We start from the raw sequence: 21,911 nt of genomic DNA on the forward strand, positions 1-21,911 counted from the left end.
ACACTATAAAAATGTCTTAGATTGAACTAATCAGTGAATTTCATTCTGGAGCTTTACCTGGAGGATTTTTTTGTGAAACTGTGTTTATACACACACTGTGAATGCATCATGTGTCATCAGAGAGTATATTAAACAATGGTTGTTTATCTCAAAAGAAAACTTTAGAATTATTTTGGAGACTATTAATACCAATGTACATTACTTCTCTTGGCAAATATTAATTTGAGTCATACTGGGTTTGGTTCATATCACTCTGCTTAGTAATGTGTTTTAATCTACCATCTTTACTGGTGCCACTGATTTGGGTGTGAAAAACAGACAAAATCCCTTGTGTTTAAGGCAGGGATACTGGGTAGAATGCCAAACCTTCTCTACGACAGTGACTCAGCTGATACAGTTTAAAAGTAGAAAGTAAAATTAGATGACACATTCATCCCAAAATGTACCAGTAATTGCGCTATGGATTAACAGTGAATCTCAGTGTAGATTTTCTGTTGCTTATGTGTAACAAAACACATTTAGCCTGTTGGAAAGTGGGTCATTTGTGATTTACAAAGGCTAAATATTAACACTGGACTAACATTTTGTTAATAGACATCAAACCTGTCAGCTAATGCCTACTGTAAATCAAACTGGATCACTAAAAGACTTGTGAATAATTTGTTTTTACACTCACTGTATTGGTAATCTACCGTTTTGTTTTAATGTTTTATGATTACAGATGTATTTCAAACATAATGTTTATTGTTGTTTTTGGATGCAAGGCATGCAAGTGCAGTTTTTACATGGAATGTTAGTTCCAGATATGTGAGAAATTAAGAGTTGGGTGCAGATTTGTATATCATAATTGCTATTAATAGCTGATGATAGATGATGAATATTTTCGGCATGATGAACAAGCATAGGCTCAGCCCATGTGAGGAAAGTTTTATAACAAAGCAAACAAACATTTCAACACCAACAACATTTTCCGGCCTACGCATTCATTTTTACATACAGTATACCTTTTCCTGTTTTTATTTCAGTAGCTTAAAAAATATTTAATTTTCCAAGAGTAGGCTAATCGATTTAGTTTATGGTGTGAAATAAAAGTTCCAGGGAAATTCTCATGACGCTATATGGCTCCTGTCACTTTAAAGGACAAGAACATCTTTCTGTCTCACACCATTTAATAGGTGACGCGCGCGTTCACGCGCTGCGATGTGATGGACGTGTGGAAGCGCAGATTCATTTCTTCTGACTCTGGACTTACAGAATGATTATTTTTGCCGAGAAGCCGAGCGAGACAACTTTTCTCTTTTCTGAATTGGCGTAGGCTACAGCACCTTTGAACACGACCAAAGGAGTTAAAATTAACGAATATTTCTTATTGCTCAAGAACATGTTACTCTGAACGGCAGGATGGTGAGTATTTAATATATTAGTGAAATTATGTTGTGTGTCTGTATACTATACCTCTGAACCTGTTTATATGTAGAGACACCAAGTCTACAGCTATTTAATGCGGCACGGGTTTTCTCTTAGGCTAAGTGACAAAATATGATTATCTCTGCATATTGAGTTTCTCACGCTGTTATGCACATGGTTTATATTCGACACCTGCTTTTCACATGCAAATGCTTTTAGGTTGTCCATATGCTTGGCGTGACAAGTTTTTATCATCTGTCTGTGCTGTAGTGTTATTTAGTAGTATGAATTATGAATAATCTCAGAAGAACTTCCAGTGCTTGACGTTTTGACTAAATGTCATTGGCAGTTCTCGATCGGAATCAGTATATAAAATCTCAGCAAAATGAAACAGACTTAATATGCAAGTATAGCCTATCTGAAATTGTTACGCTATACCCTCAATCAAAAATGTTCATATAATAGCAATAAGGTACGAGTGCTATTTGTGTGTAGTCGCGGTTTAAGTTGTTAGCCACGCGCAGCCTTTTAACTGGTCTTATGTAGGCTACCTAACCGGTGTGATTACATTTGTTATTAACATGATATTTATTTTTTATAGCTTTGTGTATATTAACCGTTTGGCGCATTAAAGTCTGATTGAACTAATTATTTCACAGAGCTTGAAATCAGTTAACATAGTGCAAACGAAACTAAAGCACATGTTGGGATAGTCTTAAGAAAACCCAAGAAGTCTCAGCAGACAACAGACGACTTCTCTCGTACTGTCTGGCAGGTTCTGTCCTTAGCTAGAATATATAAAGTGTATTTTGATAGGCCTACGAGGGTAATATATCAATGAAACGATTCCCTCACTTCAAACAAATGGCTGTGTGGTAGCCTAAATAAAAATATATTCATTTTTTCAAATTTTCACCATGTTAATATTTAATGCAATCTCAGCCTGCACAGTGGTTTTTGATGAACCTGAAAATCTGATGAAGACAGACTTGTGTTATTACAGTAAAATATCCTATTAAAACATCAATATTAAAAACCCATACAACTTTAAAATTTTATAATCTAAATTCTTTTAAATGGCTAGTAAAAAGTATTGTTGTTGATATTTGTGTTAGAGAGAGAGAAAGAGAGGAGTGTGACCAGGGTTAGAAATTATCTAAATCGTAATGTGATAGGAAGTCACTAAAAATAAATAAATAAATACATAAATAAATAAAAAGGTATTAGATGACCTTTTTCCTCTTTATTTAATAACATTACTGGCATGGGCTCATGACAGTTATTCCTATTCTGGGCTGTTTCTCAGAAAATGCTGCCATCTGTTTTCCCCTGACTAACTATTTTTATAGTTACTGAATAGTCACTTTTAGTGTACATAATATGTACAAAATTAATCACCATTACATTTAAATGCGTTTTATATATATATATATATATATATATATATATATATATATATATAGATATATATATATATATATATATATATATCCATTATGTTTTTTTATAATATTTTCAAACTGTTGATTTAAAATTATGTATGAATTATTACAGAAAATTGAACAAGTTTAAATGAGTTAATGCAAATGAATTGTGATGTAATGTAGCACTTTAAGATTAGGGTTAGTGTCAATAAATAATACTGTATATAAACACAATGCACTAATTGCAATACTGAGGTGGGAAATTATGATTTCTGATAAATCTGAGATAACCCAGCTTTATTGATATGAGTAAGGAACTTCTTAGATTATATTATTTTATTATACTTCATAGTAATATACTGTATTCTCCTCTACTATTGGCACCGTTTGTGTGCAAATATGAACCCATTTATATGAGCTGAGTGTTAAAAGGGGGATGGCCTTGGTGCCACAGCAGGGGCAGAAAAATACACAGTGCTAATGTTTTTCAACACTTCATAATAATCATTATAATAAATAGTACTGTGGGTGTTCATGTGAACGCTTTCCGCTCTAAAATGAAAGCAGCTAATAAAATCCCATCCTTGAGTCCTTTATGCTCATACATTCAAGATTTTAGTCTCTCAAATTATCATTGATTGTTGAATCATCTGCAGAATCTTGCAGAATCATCTGCATGTCATGACAGTTCACGGAAAGACAGAAATATGCCAAAAGACCTAAAGAAAGCACTGTCCTATTTGATTATGCACCCTGTTTTCAAGTGCCAAAGGGTTTTACGGCCCTAACATTTTTGGATTGTCTTAAAATATTTATGTCCACTGCGTTCTCACTGTATACTGGCATCAGTGTTTGATTTATTCCTGGATCATAGGATGGTGCTGTTTTGATCATCTTCTTCTGTATTTCACTACTTTGGATTATGCCAGACTTCTCCTGACCACAACAACTACAACATTCCTACAGCCGTGGGTCTCAGGAGTGTCTTGCATTTGCCTTTACCAGAAATAGAACTAACTATGAGACTGTCTATTTTCAGATGATGTGTTAATGATTGTTGTGAAATGCATGTTGTCAGAGAGGATGTGCAGTGTGGTGGGTTGAATGTTGGGTGAATTTTGCAGTATTTCATGGTTCACTGAACGTCAACTGTAAGAAGAAACAGATCAGAAAGTAATTAAATAAGGTGTTGTTTTTGTAGTTAAAAGTGACGTTTTTTGTGAGATGGAGTTTTCTGCACTACAAAGGCAAATTGCAGATTCAGAGTAAAAGTTAGTGCATATCAAAACAATCAAGAATTTTTTTTTTTAGTCATTAGTAATTTTCTCTGTGTCAGTGTTTTGCCTTTGTAAGGCAGTATTACAGTCTGAATCGTAATAGGAAATCTATTATTTACTCATTTTAGGAGCACAAATCAAATTGTGGTGTAAAAGAATAAACACATAAAATCTTGGATAGAGGATTTGGACATTTGGGAGTTACTGTATGTATGTATGTTTAGTTAACTATTTAGTTTGTAACTATTTGTAGCAGTTTGTAACTATTTCACATTTTGGCAAATCAGTGGTGACTTCATAAGAATTTACAGTATATGATTTCGGTCATACGTTTTTGTGCATTCATTTTACACCCCTCTGAAGGTTAGGTTTAAGAATGTGCAGTACTTTAATTCTTAGTTATTATCTAAAATTGTACAAATGTAAAATAGTAATGTTTTCTCATGAGATTAGTTTAGTATGCACTCTGTTTTCTAGCGAATACTGTTTAAGTCACTAAATGATTATTTCGCACAATTTTGCACAATCAAATACAATTGTTCAATAAAGAACAATTTTACCTCTCAGAATTATAAAGTTCTGGCTTTCTAAAAAAAGGTTGATATTCCTAAACTCCAAATGCTTTGTGGAACTTATTGTCAGTTCCAGCTTTAAAAACAACTGATTTGATTTTGAATATATTTCTGAATCACTCTCCAGACAAAGGCTGGACTGCATATAAGCTCACAGAGGATGCATTACAGTCCTGTAGATATAAATAAACTGATACGGCTAATGGAATATCCACTTAGACCCTTGAACTTTGTGACTGGTTTTGGGAAACCATTTTTGATGTTAATAGATCACTCTGAAGGATGTAATATAGGAATGTTAAACAAGCTGGTTTGAACAAAGAATGTGTGCCATTAAATTTAGTACAAGGTCCTGTGCTTCAGTACTTTAATAGATTTCCTAACATGCCCATTCTGCATTCCAGTTCTCTGAGCAGAGAACAACGCTCACCCATCAAACACAATACAGACCTTTGATGATTTGTATGAGTTATATTTGGCTTGCCATACTATCAAAGCAACGTCTAAATCAAACTATCCATGAGTGTAAACCAGTGGGTATCTATTCTCTGCTGGGTGAGCCACAGTTTTAGTAAAAATGCCTTTTGCAAACCGCTGTGAACTTTGCCATATTCTGTATTTGTTCACATTCGCAATGTGTAGAAATTGACAGGAATATGATGCCGGACACTTTGTTGATAGTGCAAGTCTGATGTAACCCTTAAAAAATAATTAAAGTTATAGTTCACCAAAAATAAAAGTTTAGTGAAGGCCGTCCAAGATCAGTACATATTTGGAGAAATTTAGCATTACATCACTTGCTCATAAATGGATCCTCTGCAGTGAATGGGTGCCGTTAGAATGAGAGTCCTTACAGCTAATGAAAACATCACAATAATCCAAAAAGAGATCAAGCACAGTTTACAAGTAAAAACAGTCCAAAACAGTAGGGGCTGCTATTTTGGCAAATAGTGACAATTAAAACACTAATGATGGATTTTTTTTTTCTTATAAACATGCAGCTTTTTGCTTCACAAAATATTAAACATGCTTATACTTGTGGATTGTTGTGATGTTATAATCAGCTGTTTGGACACTCATTCTGACGGCACCCATTCACTGCAGTGGGTGAGCAAATGATGTAATGCTAAATTTTTCTAAATCTGTTCTGATGAAGTAACAAACTCATCTTCATCTTGGAGTATATTTTCAGCAAATTTTCATTTTTTGCTGAACTACTCCTTTAAAAAGTGCATAGATGTCAGCCACATGTGGGCAGTACGCTGACGTATGGCGCAGTGTCCCGAGATCGAACCCCGCCTCATGGACCATTTCCGTTCTCACCCCCCATCTCTCTCTCCCACTCACTTCCTGTCATATCTCTACTGTCCTGTCAAGCAAAAATGCAAAAATGCCCCAAAACAAAAAAGTGCATAGATAGATGCCACAGTAGACCGTAGGATATGCTGTTCACTTACATGGGTAATAAATGGTGTCTGGTGCATTTGAGGTCAGACTGCAGGCAGCCTGTGAGTTGTGTAAACAAGAATATAGCCGTAGCTAATCTGGTTCACTAATGTTGTTGCTGCTTTTGGTTTGGTTGGTGTTGCACTTACAGTATCAGACAAAAAAGCTGTTAGTATGTGAAGGTCTTTGAGTGCAGAAGTGCCGAAAACATATTACTCTGGAAAAAAAAAGAGAAAACAAACAAACAAAAAAGCAACTCTTCTTTCTGTTTCTCTCAGAGCTTTAAGTGAAGTGCAGGACTCTTATAAGTTGCCGATCCCAAAATCTATTTGGGTTGAATTTCAAGTAATGTGAAAAGTCAAGATGCTTTCCTTAACTTGCATTGATTGTTTGTTGAAATGCATGAGAATTCAGTTAAAAAAACATGTTTTTCTAATAAATAATGGTTACATTAATTATAGTTTTATTTAGCAAGGATGCAAGATTTTACATTGTTCCAAAAGGTTTTTATTTCAAATAAATACACTGCTTTTAATCCTTCTTTTCAGCTAAAAATCCTGAAAAATATAGCTGTTTCTTCAGAAATATTAAGCAGCATTACTGTTGAATATTTAAATAATAAATGTGTCTTGAGCAGCAAATCAGCATGTTGAATGATTTCTAAAGGATCATGTGACACTAAAGACTGGAGTAATGATGCTGAAAATTCAGCTTTGCCATCACAGAAGTTAATTAACTTTTTAAAATATACTTAAATAGAAAACAGGTATTTTAAACTGTAATAATATTTCACAAAATCACCTTTTTTATTAATATAAAATAAATGCAGCTGTGGTGAACATAGGATATTTTACAAAGCATAAAACAAAATCTGACAAACAACCAAACTTTTGACCGATAATGTAAGTGCAGTGGAGTGACAGGTTGGTAACCTGATGGTTGCTGGTTTAAATCCCACAAGCAGTCACGAGATATCATCATGAGCCTTTGACTAAGAAACTTTACTCCAGCTTACTCCAGGAGGATTGGGCCTGTATTAAGTGTACTGTAAGTAAATTAATAATTAACTAAATTAGCCTACTTTTTATTTGCTAAATGACTACATTGTCTATGTACATAATGTCACATGTTCCGTTTGTTTTGTCATATTTTTCGTTGTGTTTCCTGTCTGGTTCCTGTTTTTCCTTATTTGGTCATGTTCCTATGTTCATTAGTTCATTGTTTAATTATTAGTTAACCTATATCACCTGTGTCTAGTTAATTTCCATCTTTTGTCTTGTATTTAAGCCCCAGTCTGTTCTGTCTTTGGTTGTCTGGCGACCGTTTCTCTATGTTGTATTTCCCCATTGTCCTTCTGCTTTTTTTTTTCTTTTATTATTATTATTATTATTATTATTATTATTATTATTATTATTAAAATGATATTATTATTATTATTATTATTATTATTATTATTATTATTATTAAACTGAGAGTTTGGTTTGTACCAGCTGTCTCCTTCGCCTTCCTCCTGACATAACCATGACACATACTGTTTTTTTTTTTCATATTGTGGTGTACAGTTAATCAGTGGGACTAGCTGATTTATTCGATCAAATTTATGACTGATTTCCAGCAGCTCTGTGATGTTGTGCCTGAGCAGTGTTCTGTTAAAGCTGTTGATTGTCTTACGGAAACTGACATGCCTGGAATAAAAAACATTTGCCAGCTTAACTGGCAGGCAAGTGCTCTCCACTTGCCTTTAAGAGTTGTATTGTCTAATGCCTCTTTTCTTATCCTTAAATGGTTGCTTGTGAAATGTTGATTGGTGTGCCATAAGGGTTGGCAAACTGATGTGAGTCATTTGACTGTGTCCAGGGTTTTGTGTAATTCTATTTTTGGCTGGGGCACAAATGGATATCCTGGGTTAAATATTCTCAATGAATTAAATGGGCAATATAAAAGTGAGGAGAAAACACTTCCCTTAATTTTTGTTGTTGATATTACTGTATTTTGGCATAAATTGATCTCTCAATTGGCCCTAAAACTAGAGAAAATAAACCAGATTAATCATGGATTGTGCCAAACAAGTTATGTAAAAAAAAAGCATTTTAAAGAAATTTCAAAGACATTTAGATACTAAAATTGTCAATTGTTCTATTAGTATCCAAACATTTGGTTACTGAAAATTAGTTCAAAACTACTGCTTAATTTTACCACTATTTAGTGAAATCTTCAAAGGAAATATTATTAGTTTTCATGTTATATATATATCAAAAGTTTTCCCCTTTTTATTTAATTATTGAAATTACAGGCAAAGTTTAAGAGGAAGTAAACTGTGTTTATATTCTCCTAACAATATGATTAGAGTTATTTACACGGTGACCTCTTCCTGAATTTCCTTCTTTAAGACCTTCGTATAGGTTGTGTTTAAATACCCTCAGCGCTTTCCAGCCTGTTTAACACAAAACCAACTAAATTATTCAACACCAATCTGATCATACATGATTTAGCAGGACACTCCTTTATTTACAAATCATCTGGGTTAAGCATACTGTTTCCTCTTTTTGGGCATGCTTGAAGAGATTTTAGTCAACTGTTTCTCAGAAAGGAGTTCAAATGACCTCCCTCCTTGAACCATTATCGATTGAGCTGAGATTTAGCATGCAGAGTCTGTATTTTGTTGTCTGCTGAAGGGCTCAGTCACCCAATTTTGACAAAAGAAACGAATTTCTTTTTAGAGAAACTACAAATCTTTTATGTGGTTTCCACATCCATAATTCATGTTCTAATCCAATGTATTTTTGTGAATTTCAAGTGAAATATCTCTGTGTTTTTAATTCTTTTGTTTTGCACAATGTTAGATTTCAGTAATTTTAGGGTTGGTCTGATAAAGCCCAATGATAATTAATAATATTAAAAATGTTATTCCCCATAAATGTCTGATAATCTAATCTATTTTAAAATTCTATAATAACTCTATAAACTTAAAATGCTAAAATGTAAAAAAAAAAAAAAAAATACTGCATGAAAATGAGATTTGTTCAAAATTACATGCAGTGTTGTTAAATAATTAATGTTAAATATTACATTGAAGTCACAAACTTTTGTTTAATGAAAACTGAGCAGTATTTTGGTTGAAGTTAATGCAGGTGTGGATCAGATGGAGTTCTTTCATGTGTAATGTTTTATTGCAGAAGATTTAATAAGGCCACATAAATTATAGGCAGACAGAGACTGGAGGTTCAAGAGCTTAAAGCCATCTGGCTTTGAATTCTTTTCGAGCTGTCAGATCTGTGTTTCCCTTAGTATCCTCTGCTGTGTTCAAATCCTGAAGGGTGCAGCTGGTGGCATGGGGGTCTGAAAGAATGGCCTTTCCTGGTTCTGGTTGGACGTGGGACCAGCTTTAAGATGTATGGACCCTGGTACCTGTCTCAGTGATGAAGAGCACCCCCATCATCTTCCTCCTCACTCTATCTGTCTTGTGCAGAGCTGAGGTATTTATCAATGTATTCATTTTGCAGCAAAAATTTGAAACTTACTGCTAATGCATTTCTATATGTTTAGTTTAAAGGGGTGGTTGACTATTTTTTTTCTAGGCTTGATTGTGTTTATGGGGTGCAATCTAACGTGTTCATGCTTTGTTTTTTAAAAAACGCATTATTTTCACATAATTTACATTAATTCCACACCGATCTGTCCCTCCTCCATTATTTCCTGTTTTTATAAAGCCCCTCCCTCAGAAAAACGCGATGGGCTGAGATTGGTCAGCTGGCTCAGTGTGTTGTGATTTGCTTAACCGCCTCTAGAGCGCATCTGAACATTCCATCCCTCAAGCTCAGAATGTGCTCCTGTTGTATTGTAAACAATGACATCCTCTGTATTGCTTATCAATTTGAGCCCCATTGAGACGCAGAGAATATTAATGAAGAGGATTGCACAGAACCTGTGCAAGCATGGCTCTTAATGGTATGTTTCTTTGCTGTTGTCTCATACTTTTAGATACGCTGTTGTTCGTAAATGCTACTACGCGCGTCCATGTATAATGCTTCTCATTGCTATGTGAAAATAAGTGTATAAATGGAACAGTTTGTTGGAGCTGATCTGACGATCTGAATGAGAGAGAGAGAGAGAGAGAGATGCAGAGCAAGGCGACGCGAGGAACAGGATTGAGAACAACTGCTTTAGAACATTGGTTTTGAAACTTGTGAATCCATTAGAATCGTTAGAAGACAGAATGGCGATTCATATACAGTATGAACAGATTTTTACGCACACCCCTAGTTTTCTCTTCCTCTTCTCTAAAGCAGCACAATATGGCCTCGCCCTCTTCATTGCGTGTTCCGGGTTTATCTGGGTTCATGACGTAACGGACCTGGGAAGAAGCTCGTAGTCCCTTACCAGCCATTTATTTTAGGCATTAAACTGCCAGAATTTTAAAAGACAATATCATATCTCTGTTTGCATTGAACTTTCAGCGCTGCAACTTTGCAGATAATGTTTATGCTCAAACGGCAACATTACACACTAACATTAAAAAAGTGAAATCGCAATCAACCACCCCTTTAAAAAGTAGCAGCCCAAAAATACAGCAAGTCTGTGTGTGTTTGTGTGTACATGTTTTTCTATCCCGGTGGGGACTTCATCCTGAATGCACACCGATTCATGGGGACTCATGTCACCATGGTCGGTGGGGACCTAAATTGAGGTCCCTATGGGGAAACAAGCTTATAAATAATACAGAATGAGTTTTTTTTGAAAATGCAGAAAAGTTTCCGTGAGGGGTAGGCTTAGATGTAGGGTTAGTGTAAGGGGATAGAAAATGTTTTTTCTACTGTACAAACTCTATACTGTATACGTCTATGGAGAGTCCCCACAAAGATAGCAAACAGACATTGTGTGTGTGTGTGTTTTCACATAAAGATCTTATATTATTTGCAATACTTGTGCTTTTGTGTAATTTTTGAACTTGAGTGTTTCAGTCCCACTTTGTAATTGCATGCACTCTTAAAAATAAAGGTTGCAGAACAGTGTTTTTGCAGTGATGTAAAAGAATTCAGAATTTCTTGCATGTAGGGTGATGAATTCTGGACAATAAGACCAGAAACATGTATCAAAGCAGTAAATAAGGCCAATGTTGATTTCATTTTGAGAAAGATGTAACCTGGTGTTATATGTGTCTTTCAGAGTGTTAGTGGGAAGACGGTGAAGGACACAGTGCAGGAATGGAACAGGTATCGGAACGAGTGCATTGTGAAGATAAGCTCACAACCCACCACCTCAGGTAGGCTTTAGCTCATCCCATCTGTGTGTGTGTGTGTGTGTGTGTGTGTGTGTGTGTGTGTGTGTGTGTGTGTGTGTGTGTGTGTGTGTGTGTGTGTTCAACACTGGAAAATAGTTGTAAACAAACAGAGAGGAACATTTTACTAATCACTCTAAATGTTTGTCATGAATCTTTTTCACAATATAAATCTTGCTTGCCTAAGGAGTATCAAAAAAGTTACACTTCTTACATGGAAATCGACAATTAGATATAAAATTTCATAAATAATGTAAGCTCTGACAGGAGTACATAGCATTATTAAACCTGTCTGGATCCACTTCATATTCACATTGTCTATTTTCTCCATTAGGTTTGTTTTGCAAAAGCATGTTTGATATGTACGCTTGTTGGACAGATGGAGTTCCCAACACAACTGTGAAAGTGCCGTGCCCCTGGTATCTGCCTTGGTATGATCAAGGTATGGCTGCCAATAATAGTGCCTGTTGGCACAGTAATATAAAAATATGCTTTATAAATTTCATGCAGTTCACCATATTATTTTTTTAAAGAGCATCTTAAAGTTTAAATGGATAGTCTACCTAAAAATGAACATTTTGTTATCATTTACTCATCCTCATGTCATTCCAGTCATTTTTGACTTCTGTGGAACAAAAAGAATGAAGAAGAAGAATACTGGTAACCAAACCGTTTCGGTTCTCCTGGACTTCCATTGTATGGACAAAAAATACAATGGAAGTCATGAGGATGAATAAATGATCAAAGAATTTTTAAACCTTTGTTTATCTTAAAATCATCTTTATATTGGTTTATTTAAAATCTAATTATGGGATTTTCTGTTTGAACCATGTAAACCCTGTTGGTATGATCGTAGGGTACTGTAGTTGGATGTCAGGGCATTTATATGCAGTTTCTAAGCTGTTCTGACTTATTTTTTGGGGCATTTTATCTTCTGCCAGATGAAAACCATACACCCTCAGAAAAAAAGGGACAAACAGGGGTGGTACAAAAGCTGAAAGGAACATATTTGTACCTTATTTACACTAAATGGTACATATTAGTACCTTAAAGGTGCATATTTGTACCTAAAGGGTGCATATTAGTAGTATTTTAGTATTAGCATTAGAACTAATACTAAATACTTTTAGTAATAGTATTTTGAAAGGTGTTGCCATTTCAATAAAAGTATAAGACAAAAATCTTCTGAATATTTATTTTCTTGCAAGAAAAGTTCAACAGTCATCCAAGTTGACTGCAGAGTGAGACCAAGAGGAAACACCCAAACTCAACATTTATATCTTCATCAAATGCGGATGCTTTGATCTCATCCAATCATAATGCATATATGTCCATTTAAGGTGTTCAACTGTGTCTTCCAGATGAGTTTCTAAGAATTTAATGCAAATCATTTTCTAAATAGCCAGGACGTCTAAGAAACTAAAATAACTTTCTGTCTCACACACTTGTCTTGCATACATGCACAAATAGATTGCCTGTTATCTCTCAGCTCATCAAAAACTCTAGCATACTGAAGCAAACTGAAGTACTCAGAGACAGTCTAAAGAACACTCTTTAGTACACTAAAGCAAAAATACTAATAATAATATTAATATTTCAGATAAAAATTAAATTTCCTCCACAAAAGGGTACTTGCCTCAGTGACAGTTTTGTAACCTTTTTTTCAGAAAGTGTTGGACTCTTTTAGAACATACTAACCATAAAAATGTGTGATAATGGTGTTTTTGTTAGCATATCTTGAGATATGCTGTTGGTTGTAATTTACATGACAGTGTTCGGGCAGAACTGAATTAATAAAAAGGTTCATAGTGGACTCTCAATTATTAGACGTGTTTGAATGCAGTAACTCAAAGATCTGTTGTCTGTCACTGTCCTCTGTAGTGCGTAACGGGTTTGTGTCACGGGAATGTGGTCCAGATGGCCAGTGGCTCACCGTCAACGACAGCAGCACATGGAGAGACCACTCACAATGCAATGCAGATGACAGCAAGCAGATAGAACAGGTAAAGACTGTCAGGGTTGGGGTGAAAGGAATATATAAAAGACTATAAAAAGGGCATTTGCAATTATGGAAAAGCTGCGATACAACGTTTCCTTGGTTACTGCTATAAACAAAGCAGCGCTGTGCTTTTAAAACTACATTAATATACAGGGCCGTCCTTAGGGGGTGCAACTGGACTGAGGAGGACCCCCCAGAACGTGATCGCGAATGGACCGAGGGGGCCCCTCGCGTCAGCTAAGGATGGCCCTGTTAACATACATTATTTGGAGGTAAAATGAAAAGAAAATACCATCTAAACTATTCTGAAGACCGTCAGTTCCACTCAGAGATGCATAAAACTCCCAATTCAGTATTTAGGATTTTCTTCCAATATTTCACCTATTGTGAACAGTGTTCTTGCTCTGCCTGCTAACGTTACAGTATTTTCTCCTCTTCAGCGTATCTGGCTTCTGTTAACATTTACAGTTGTTTTATTTGCCCAGTTAAAGAATTAGTTATTAATTAATAAATAAGTGTGTTATTAATAGTTCTCTAACCATTAGTCAGAAGTGTATGCAGTTAACAGGGATTTCCTCTCAATTCACGATGCTGTGTTACTTAGACACTTTTACCAGTATGCCTTTTTAAAGAAATTCATACCTTGTACGTAATTCAAACCTGTTTACCGTTTGAACTGGTATTTCGCCCAGAAATATCACCAAGGTTGTATTATTATTATTATTATTATTATTTTTTTAAATACAGTAAAAACAGTAATATTGTGAAATATTATTACAACTTTTTTATATTAATATTTTAAAATGTAATTTATTCCTGCTATGGCAATTTGTTCCTGTCAGTACCACATGACCCTTCAGAAATTATTCTAATATGCAGATTTGCTGCTTAAGAACCATTTATTATTATTATCATCAATGTTGAAAACAGCTGTTCTGCTTTATTTATTTTTGTGGAAACAATGATATATTTTTTAGGATTCTTTGATGAATAGAAAGTTCAAAAGAACAGCATTTGAAATAGAAATCTTTGCAGCATTAGTCACGTTAATTATGTAATTATTCATGTTAAGTTAGACCAATAAAATTAGTTGTTTGGCTTTGTTGAATTCAAGTTGCAGTTCAGTGAATTCCACTTCCCGCTGTTCAAATTCAAATTCCAGTTTAATTTCCTGTCCTACCAGATTATTAAATTTCAAGCTAAATTCCAGTCAATTCTCATTTCTTAAAATCTGAATTCTTCAGCACCCTGTCAGGCATAAGTTCATGCCATTGTTCAAAATGACTAAAAAACATTTCACTGACGGTTACTAAAGGATTCAAATGGCATATTTAATTGGTCCTGAAAATATTCCATTTGAATACTAAAAGGAATTCTTCTGTGCAGTTCATTACCACATACTTTCCTATTTTCTAATATTATACAAAAATATTGGCACATTTAACAACCAGACCCAGATCTTTCCAACAGCTTTGAGCATCATGTCGTTTTTTACAGAAAGGAGTCTAACGAATTATTTAGTTAAGGCTGATGTATGTATAAGTCCTTCCAAGCCTCCACCTTTTGTAGTTCCTCAGGGAAACTATGTGGAAATTGCACTCAATGTCAATACACAAGGAGATTGAAATATTTTTCACATCCGAGAACAGGCAAAAATATATTTATAAAAAATGTCATTACATGTAATCCATGTAACATCATGTATGCTTTTACTTTAGATACATTGTATCCTAAAGGTCTTAATCAAGAAATTGTTTATGGTATGTTTTTTTTTTTTTTTTATAGTTAGCCACTCCCACAATTAGTAGAGTAAGAGTGCATAGAGCAGTAGCCTATGTATCAGTGTTGTTCTTGATGTCTGAAGAAGGCCTTGACTATGACCGAAGCATCATGTTTTTTAACCAGTAAAGTTGGAATTCTTTAAGAGTGAGTGTTGCACCTTTTTCCTATTTACTGAAGGAATCAAAGAAATAAAGTAACGATTTAGATGTATAGATGTATTGTGATGTATACAGGATTTATGTAAAATAAAAAAACAGACTGTATGAATTTTCAGTTCTGTCATTTCATGAACCAAAGCATTTGGGAAGCAGCCACACTAGTGTCACTTGCGGAGCTCTGCACTCATTTCTTATTGGCACAGCAGACTTTATCTCCTGCTTGCAGAGTTATTTTCCAGAGTTACAGGCTATTACTCGCTAGTGTGATCCATGAATATAAAGCTGTCATTACTCTTTGCCTGAGGCTTTCAATGGCTGTCAGTATGGCAGAGTTAGAAAAATGTCTGAAAGTTTCTAAGAATGAATGAATTGGTGTTCTGGTGTTCTTTGCCTTCATGTCCCACACAAGATGTCTGAGAAGGTTCTTCTTTCAGAGTAGTCACATGAATTCAAGTGACTCATGGCTGTATAGTGCTATTCTATCTCTCACTGTCTTCACAGGAGAATCAGATGACGATCTTGGCCTATTTCAGGGTGATGTACACAGTTGGTTACTCTCTCTCCCTGACCAGCCTGTCTTTAGCCCTTGTTATACTTCTCATATTCAGGTGAGTGTCAGTTTTTCCTAATAAAGATGAGTAGAAAATGGAATGCAGAAGAAAAATTGAAATAACACTCAACAGTACAGTAGAGCTAAATGAGTTTACCAAAAATCATATTATATCATATTATACCTAGCCTAATTCATTTATTGAACCTGAAGGTTCGATGATCACATAGTTAATATTTTATCTCCATTAACTGCGCAGCCCTAAGTATTATGCAGCATGTAGGAATGAATATGTGAATCGCCTGAGGGTATATACTGTAGTCATTTCAACATGAGGTTGTTAGCTTAACTGTTGCTATCAGCAGGAGAATTGCAGTTTCAGCTGTTCATGAATAAAATGAACATTTCAATGATGTCTTTGTAATATTGCAGGAAGCTCCGTTGCACACGTAATTACATCCACACCAATCTATTTGCCTCTTTCATCCTGCGAGCTGTGTCCATCCTCACAAGAGACGCGCTTCTCATGAAAGATGCTCCTGAGTTCAGGGACAACAAAGATGTTTCGATTGTTCTGAGTGACCAGGTAAGCAGAAATACAGTGACTCTACACACACTCACTTGAGTGTGTTCTTACACACCGCAAAACTGCACTAAAAACAGTGGCGTCCAGTGGTGTTCTGAAATGTGGAGACAAATGTAGATTCATATTCCAGTTACACTTATTTTTTTTATTTTTATTTATTTATTTATTTTTTTTACAAATTTTGCAGTTTAAATTAAATTGTGTTTTTGCATTAACAAACAAATTTTTGCATTAAGTATGTTTTATTATAACCAAGTACAAATCTCCTCAACCTAGTGTTTTGTAAGCATTATTAATTCTAAAATAAAAACTATAATAATGCCGTAACAAATTTCAGATTTCATGTATATTTTATTTGAGAAGTGATGTTCAGCTGTTCTTTTTAATTTACTTATCATCAGTAAGCACTGGTCACAGATCATGTTTTCAAGTCTTTTCAGCTTTGATTTTGACATAAAAGTGAGATACTGTCTGTACAGTAAGTGTCACAGTTGTACATACAAACTTTTAATTAGTCTTTCCATTAATACCATTATTTATTCATTCAGACCAATTTGTGGATGCAGAATGTGTATGAAAACGTTAGTAGAGTGATATGCCAGTCAAAGTGCAATGGAGGCATTTCCTTCTAATGTGACTTTTTTATGTGACATTCTCTATTTTGCTTCCATGGAGAAAATGTCCCTGCTACAAAACTATTAAACTTCATGGATTGGTACAGTGAACCCGCATTAAATTCCCACAGGTGATGTCAGGCTGCCGTGTGGCTCAGGTCCTGATGCAGTATTGCGTTGGGGCAAACTACAGTTGGCTACTGGTAGAAGGACTATATCTTCACAACCTGCTGGTGCTGATGGTCTTCTCAGAGAACAGTTACTTCTGTGTATACCTCTTCATCGGCTGGGGTGTGTAATTTGCAAACTCTACAATATTTAAAGATATTTAATAAAAAAAAAAGAGTAAATAGTTAAAGTAAAAAAAAAATCATTTAAAATATTATAATTAGAACTATTAGCATGTAAAATATTTAAATTATTCAGTTATTTAATTAAATACAGATATTTTCATGCATATACTGAACAATTAACACAGTTAATGTAGTTTTATCGTTTTTTTAAGAAAGTAAAAAATAAATGTTAACTAAGATGCCATCTATTTGTTTTTTGTTTTTTTAACAGGAACACCTGTGCTCTTTGTGGTGCCTTGGATAGTTGTTCGTTACCTGTATGAGAACACCAGGTAAGATGTGCCAAAATCTTGATGCAACAGCTTTTTTTCATTTGGTTAAAGATTAAGAGCAGCTTTGGTTAAGCATTACAAATGTGCCTACACATTTCTCAAGTGCTGGGAGATCAACGAAAATATGGCATATTGGTGGATCATCCGAACGCCAATCCTTTTGGCGATTTTAGTGAGTTTTTACCTCAGTTTGTCTTCAAATTTTATTTATTCTTTGATTGTATTGATAGTCACTCACATATGCTTATAGATAAAGATAATTACAGATAATTCTCCCACCTCCACTTGAAAGCAACCAATAGAACGTCAATATAGATCTGCCCAGAGTTTGTTCCGGGGGTTGTTTTTGATTGGGAGATGGGAGAATTCCAATTTCCAAGTCATTTGGAACGCAGCGTATGAATAACTTGTACTCTTTCTCATGTATTATACATGGATGACTCATTATTCTGGAGCATTCTTGAGGCTTGTGTTGAGGAACTGTTTTACTGCATTCTGAAATTATTGTGGCCCGTTTTGAACGGATCCATCACACTCAGCTGGAATAATTGATGCATTTTCCTTCATTGCACAGGATGAGAAGTCTTGTGTGTCTTTACACTGAACTTTTAATGTCTAAATATTTACAGTATATTTAAAAAGAATTATGACCATATTTTACAGGTGAACTTTTTCATATTTATAAGGATTATTCAGATCCTCATCTCCAAATTAAGAGCACATCAGATGAGGTATACAGATTATAAATTTAGGTAAGAATTTAACTTATTTTCATTTCTGTTTCAACAAATGAATTTATATTATTTTCGTCAGCATCTGTTAGTCTGTTTATTTTTCAGATTTACTTAATCTATTGGCATTTCATTGTACCTGCAAAATGTCTGTTTCTTATTTCATCAGCGTTACGTGAACTTGAAAGGAAATATTTCACCCTCTTATTCAAATGTCAGCCTTGAGGGTAGCATGCATTTTAAGGAGCTTTTTTTTCCCCACCAGAGACTATATTTCTAGCCTTCAAGCTTATATCCTGCTTATGCGTAGCAGAATAAAAGGTGGATTGAAATCTAACAATACATTGGTAACAGTGATAGAGGCCAGTTAGATTCTTGATTTGAGAAATGAACTGTGAATTTCACCTGACATTAAACCTGGATTTAAAGAAAAGCTGATGATTTTTTGAAGTGAGATGGACTGGACTGTGTTTTGAATAATCTTTAGTCTTCAATATTCTTGGTCCCTCAGGTTAGCCAAGTCCACGCTGACCCTCATTCCCCTGTTAGGGATTCATGAGGTGGTGTTTGCTGTGATGACAGAGGAACAGACTGAGGGCGTGCTTCGCAATGTCAACCTGTTCTTCGAACTCTTCTTTAATTCTTTTCAGGTACAACTAAGGGAATTAAGAGAGACAGACCATGTCACAACATGGCCTAGCTCATCCTTACTGTACTTACTTTTTTGTTTACATGCACAATTTAAATGCAGAAAATGTGCTTACAATTAACTCATTTTGACGCATTAGTTCCTGTTACCCCACAGGGTTTTCTGGTGGCCATATTATACTGCTTTGTCAATAAAGAGGTAAGAGGAATCAATTTTATATTTCTTTCTTTTTTTCTTGTTATTATATTAATTATTTAAATATAAATTATTATAAATCACACACATACACTATATATATATATATATATATATATATATATATATATATATATATATATATAATCTTATACAATGTAAAAACAATATACAGTATCGTCAGTAATCAGTATTTTTTCTTTTTTTAAAGAAATTATTACTTTTATTCAGCAAGGATTTATAAAAAGTGATAGTAAAGACTTTTATTGTTAAAAAGAAAATTTCTATTTTGAATACATGCTGGCTGATGAAAACACAGCTTTGCATCACATAAATTATATTTTAAAGTAGAAAAATATTATTTTACATTTTTGCAATAATATTTTACAATAATATTTTTTTTTCTGTATTTTTGATCAAATAAATGCAGCCTTGATGAGCATAAGAAACTTTTGAACAGCAGTGTACACACACACACACACACACACACACACAATATATTATTATAGTTTTTTTTATATTTTGAATTAGATTAGTTATATTTCCTATTTTCATTTACATTTTAGTAAATTTTTAGTAAAGTTTTAGTAAATTTGTTTTATTTTTGTCATTTTTATTTTATTATTTTTGTGTCTATATAGATTTTAAGTTTTATTTTTAGTTATTTTTGTACTTCAACAAACTGTTGAAAATTAAAAATGTTTTAATATTTTATTACAGTAATTGTTTTTTAAGTATTAAATGTGTTTTTATGATTTCAGTTTTTTGAATTTAATTATAATACATGTATAACCATGATATATGTACTGTCTTTGATACCAGGTACAGTCAGAAATCAAAAAGAAATGGCAGCGATGGAAACTGGGAATAAGCATTTTGGAGGACCAACGTAATACAGGTAGCAACGCACAGCAGGGAGGTGCAGGTCCTCGGTGTCACCACAACATAACCTGCTCTCCAGACTGCCCTCTGGACAGTGACAGCCAACTGTCCTCGGACCCAACACCCACAGCCACCCTACCGGCTATTCAACATCACTACCATCACAGAGCAAAGAAAGGCAAGGCATACTGCTACATCTCTGCCCGAAAGCAGGTTCTGAACGGGTTGGATGTGTCAGCGTTACCCCAGTGTGCCGGAGAGGGAGCAGTGATGTTTTCTGAGAGCTACTGTTGAACCATGTGGACTGTGCTGCCCATTGATTGGACAAACAAAGCTGGATATCATGGAGTGTCTTGGAGTATGAGGTCTCATTGTTTTAAATTATAAAAAGCATACTACTGCATCACATTACTCACATAATGCCTGACAACCCATTTTATTTGTGTTTTTCTTGTTTGGTATTTACCACTATACCTCATTTGGACACTAGATTAATTCTGTTATGTGCCAACATTGTGGATCAACTCAAAGACTGTCTACTTTACTGTCATTTATATTTTTGATTGCATGAGGATTATCTGTTCAAAGCTCACAGGTAAGACACACAGACTTCACCTAGCCTGCAAAATCACCAAATAGCCATCAGTACATTAACTCCCCAAAAGCATTTGCACCCTTAAACCACATATCCACTACCATTCAAGAATCTGGGGTCAATAAGATTTGTTAGAAATTAATACTTTTACTCAGCAAGAATGCATTAAATTGTTTAAAAGTGACAGTAAAGACTGACATTGTTACAAAAGATTTCTATTTCAAATAAATGGCGTTCTTTTGAACTTTCTATTCATCAAAGAATCCTGAAAAGGCATGTATCAAAGTTTCTACAAAAACATTATGCAGAAAAACAGTTTTGAGCATTGATAATAAGAAGTGGGCACCAAATCAGGATATTAGATTATTTCTGATGGATCATGTGTAACTGACTGGCGAATGGCTGCTGAAAATTCACCTTTACCATCACAGGAATAAATTACATTTTAAAATATATTCAAACATGAAAGAGTTATTTTAATTGTGATAATCTTTTACAAATTTATTGCTTTTACTGTATTTTTTAATAAAAAAATGCAACCTTGGTGAGCATAAGAGACTTTGAAAACATTTTTATATGGTAGTATATCATAATTGCAGATGCCACTTAGTTAGATATTGTTATTTAATGCAAAGGCTTTTATTTTGTGCAGTTTAAAAGCCCAAACACTCTTTGGGGAGACTGTATATACAAACAGTATAAGGACCAATAATGGACTTTGTTTTTGTCCATAAACAACAAATTAGTCCCAGACTTATGTTTAGTACTAGACGTTATGTCAAATCCTCACCCTTATTTGATATGGTGCCCCTGGAGCTGTTAAATGTCAAATATGAAGGTTTTATATGGCTCTTGTGTAACCCGCTCAACCAGAATGGTGTACTCTAGGCGATCTCTTGAACAGCAGGAAATCTAATTCCTTTTTTATGCTTCTGCATTCCACTCGATGGCCTAATCCCCTTTCATTTTGTGCCATGACAGAACCCAACTGTGAACTGTATGTCTACAATAGAGCTTAAAGAGGATTACTAGGTATTTTAGTTAATAGGCAACAGTCACAACACTATTTAACATGGAAACCCTTTATGAAGGTTTAAATCAGAGTATGCCCTCATTTTTTAACCACTTACATGGACTGAGA

General features: G+C 34.5%; 1 protein-coding gene across 2 annotated transcripts; it reads left to right on the top strand.

The window, feature by feature from the left end:
* The first annotated feature begins 1,070 nt into the window (after nucleotides 1-1,070).
* LOC109103174 (gastric inhibitory polypeptide receptor-like) lies at nucleotides 1,071-21,195 on the top strand. 2 transcript variants are annotated; one of them, XM_042771300.1, is made up of 14 exons: nucleotides 1,071-1,404; nucleotides 9,443-9,602; nucleotides 11,293-11,389; nucleotides 11,739-11,846; nucleotides 13,286-13,407; nucleotides 15,845-15,951; nucleotides 16,326-16,479; nucleotides 17,225-17,384; nucleotides 17,658-17,718; nucleotides 17,821-17,890; nucleotides 18,382-18,470; nucleotides 18,961-19,099; nucleotides 19,238-19,296; nucleotides 20,116-20,305. In XM_042771300.1, exons 2-14 carry the CDS (start codon nucleotides 9,546-9,548, stop codon nucleotides 20,162-20,164), a joined length of 1,272 nt encoding a protein of 423 aa, XP_042627234.1. In that variant the 5' UTR covers nucleotides 1,071-1,404; nucleotides 9,443-9,545; the 3' UTR covers nucleotides 20,165-20,305. The 2 variants fall into 2 exon arrangements, with proteins under 2 accessions (XP_042627234.1, XP_042627233.1); XM_042771299.1 differs by having other exon boundaries at nucleotides 1,077-1,404; nucleotides 19,255-19,296; nucleotides 20,116-21,195.
* Nucleotides 21,196-21,911: the final 716 nt, after the last annotated feature.

The sequence above is a fragment of the Cyprinus carpio genome, chromosome A15, assembly GCF_018340385.1.
Source record: "Cyprinus carpio isolate SPL01 chromosome A15, ASM1834038v1, whole genome shotgun sequence".
NCBI lineage: Eukaryota > Metazoa > Chordata > Actinopteri > Cypriniformes > Cyprinidae > Cyprinus > Cyprinus carpio.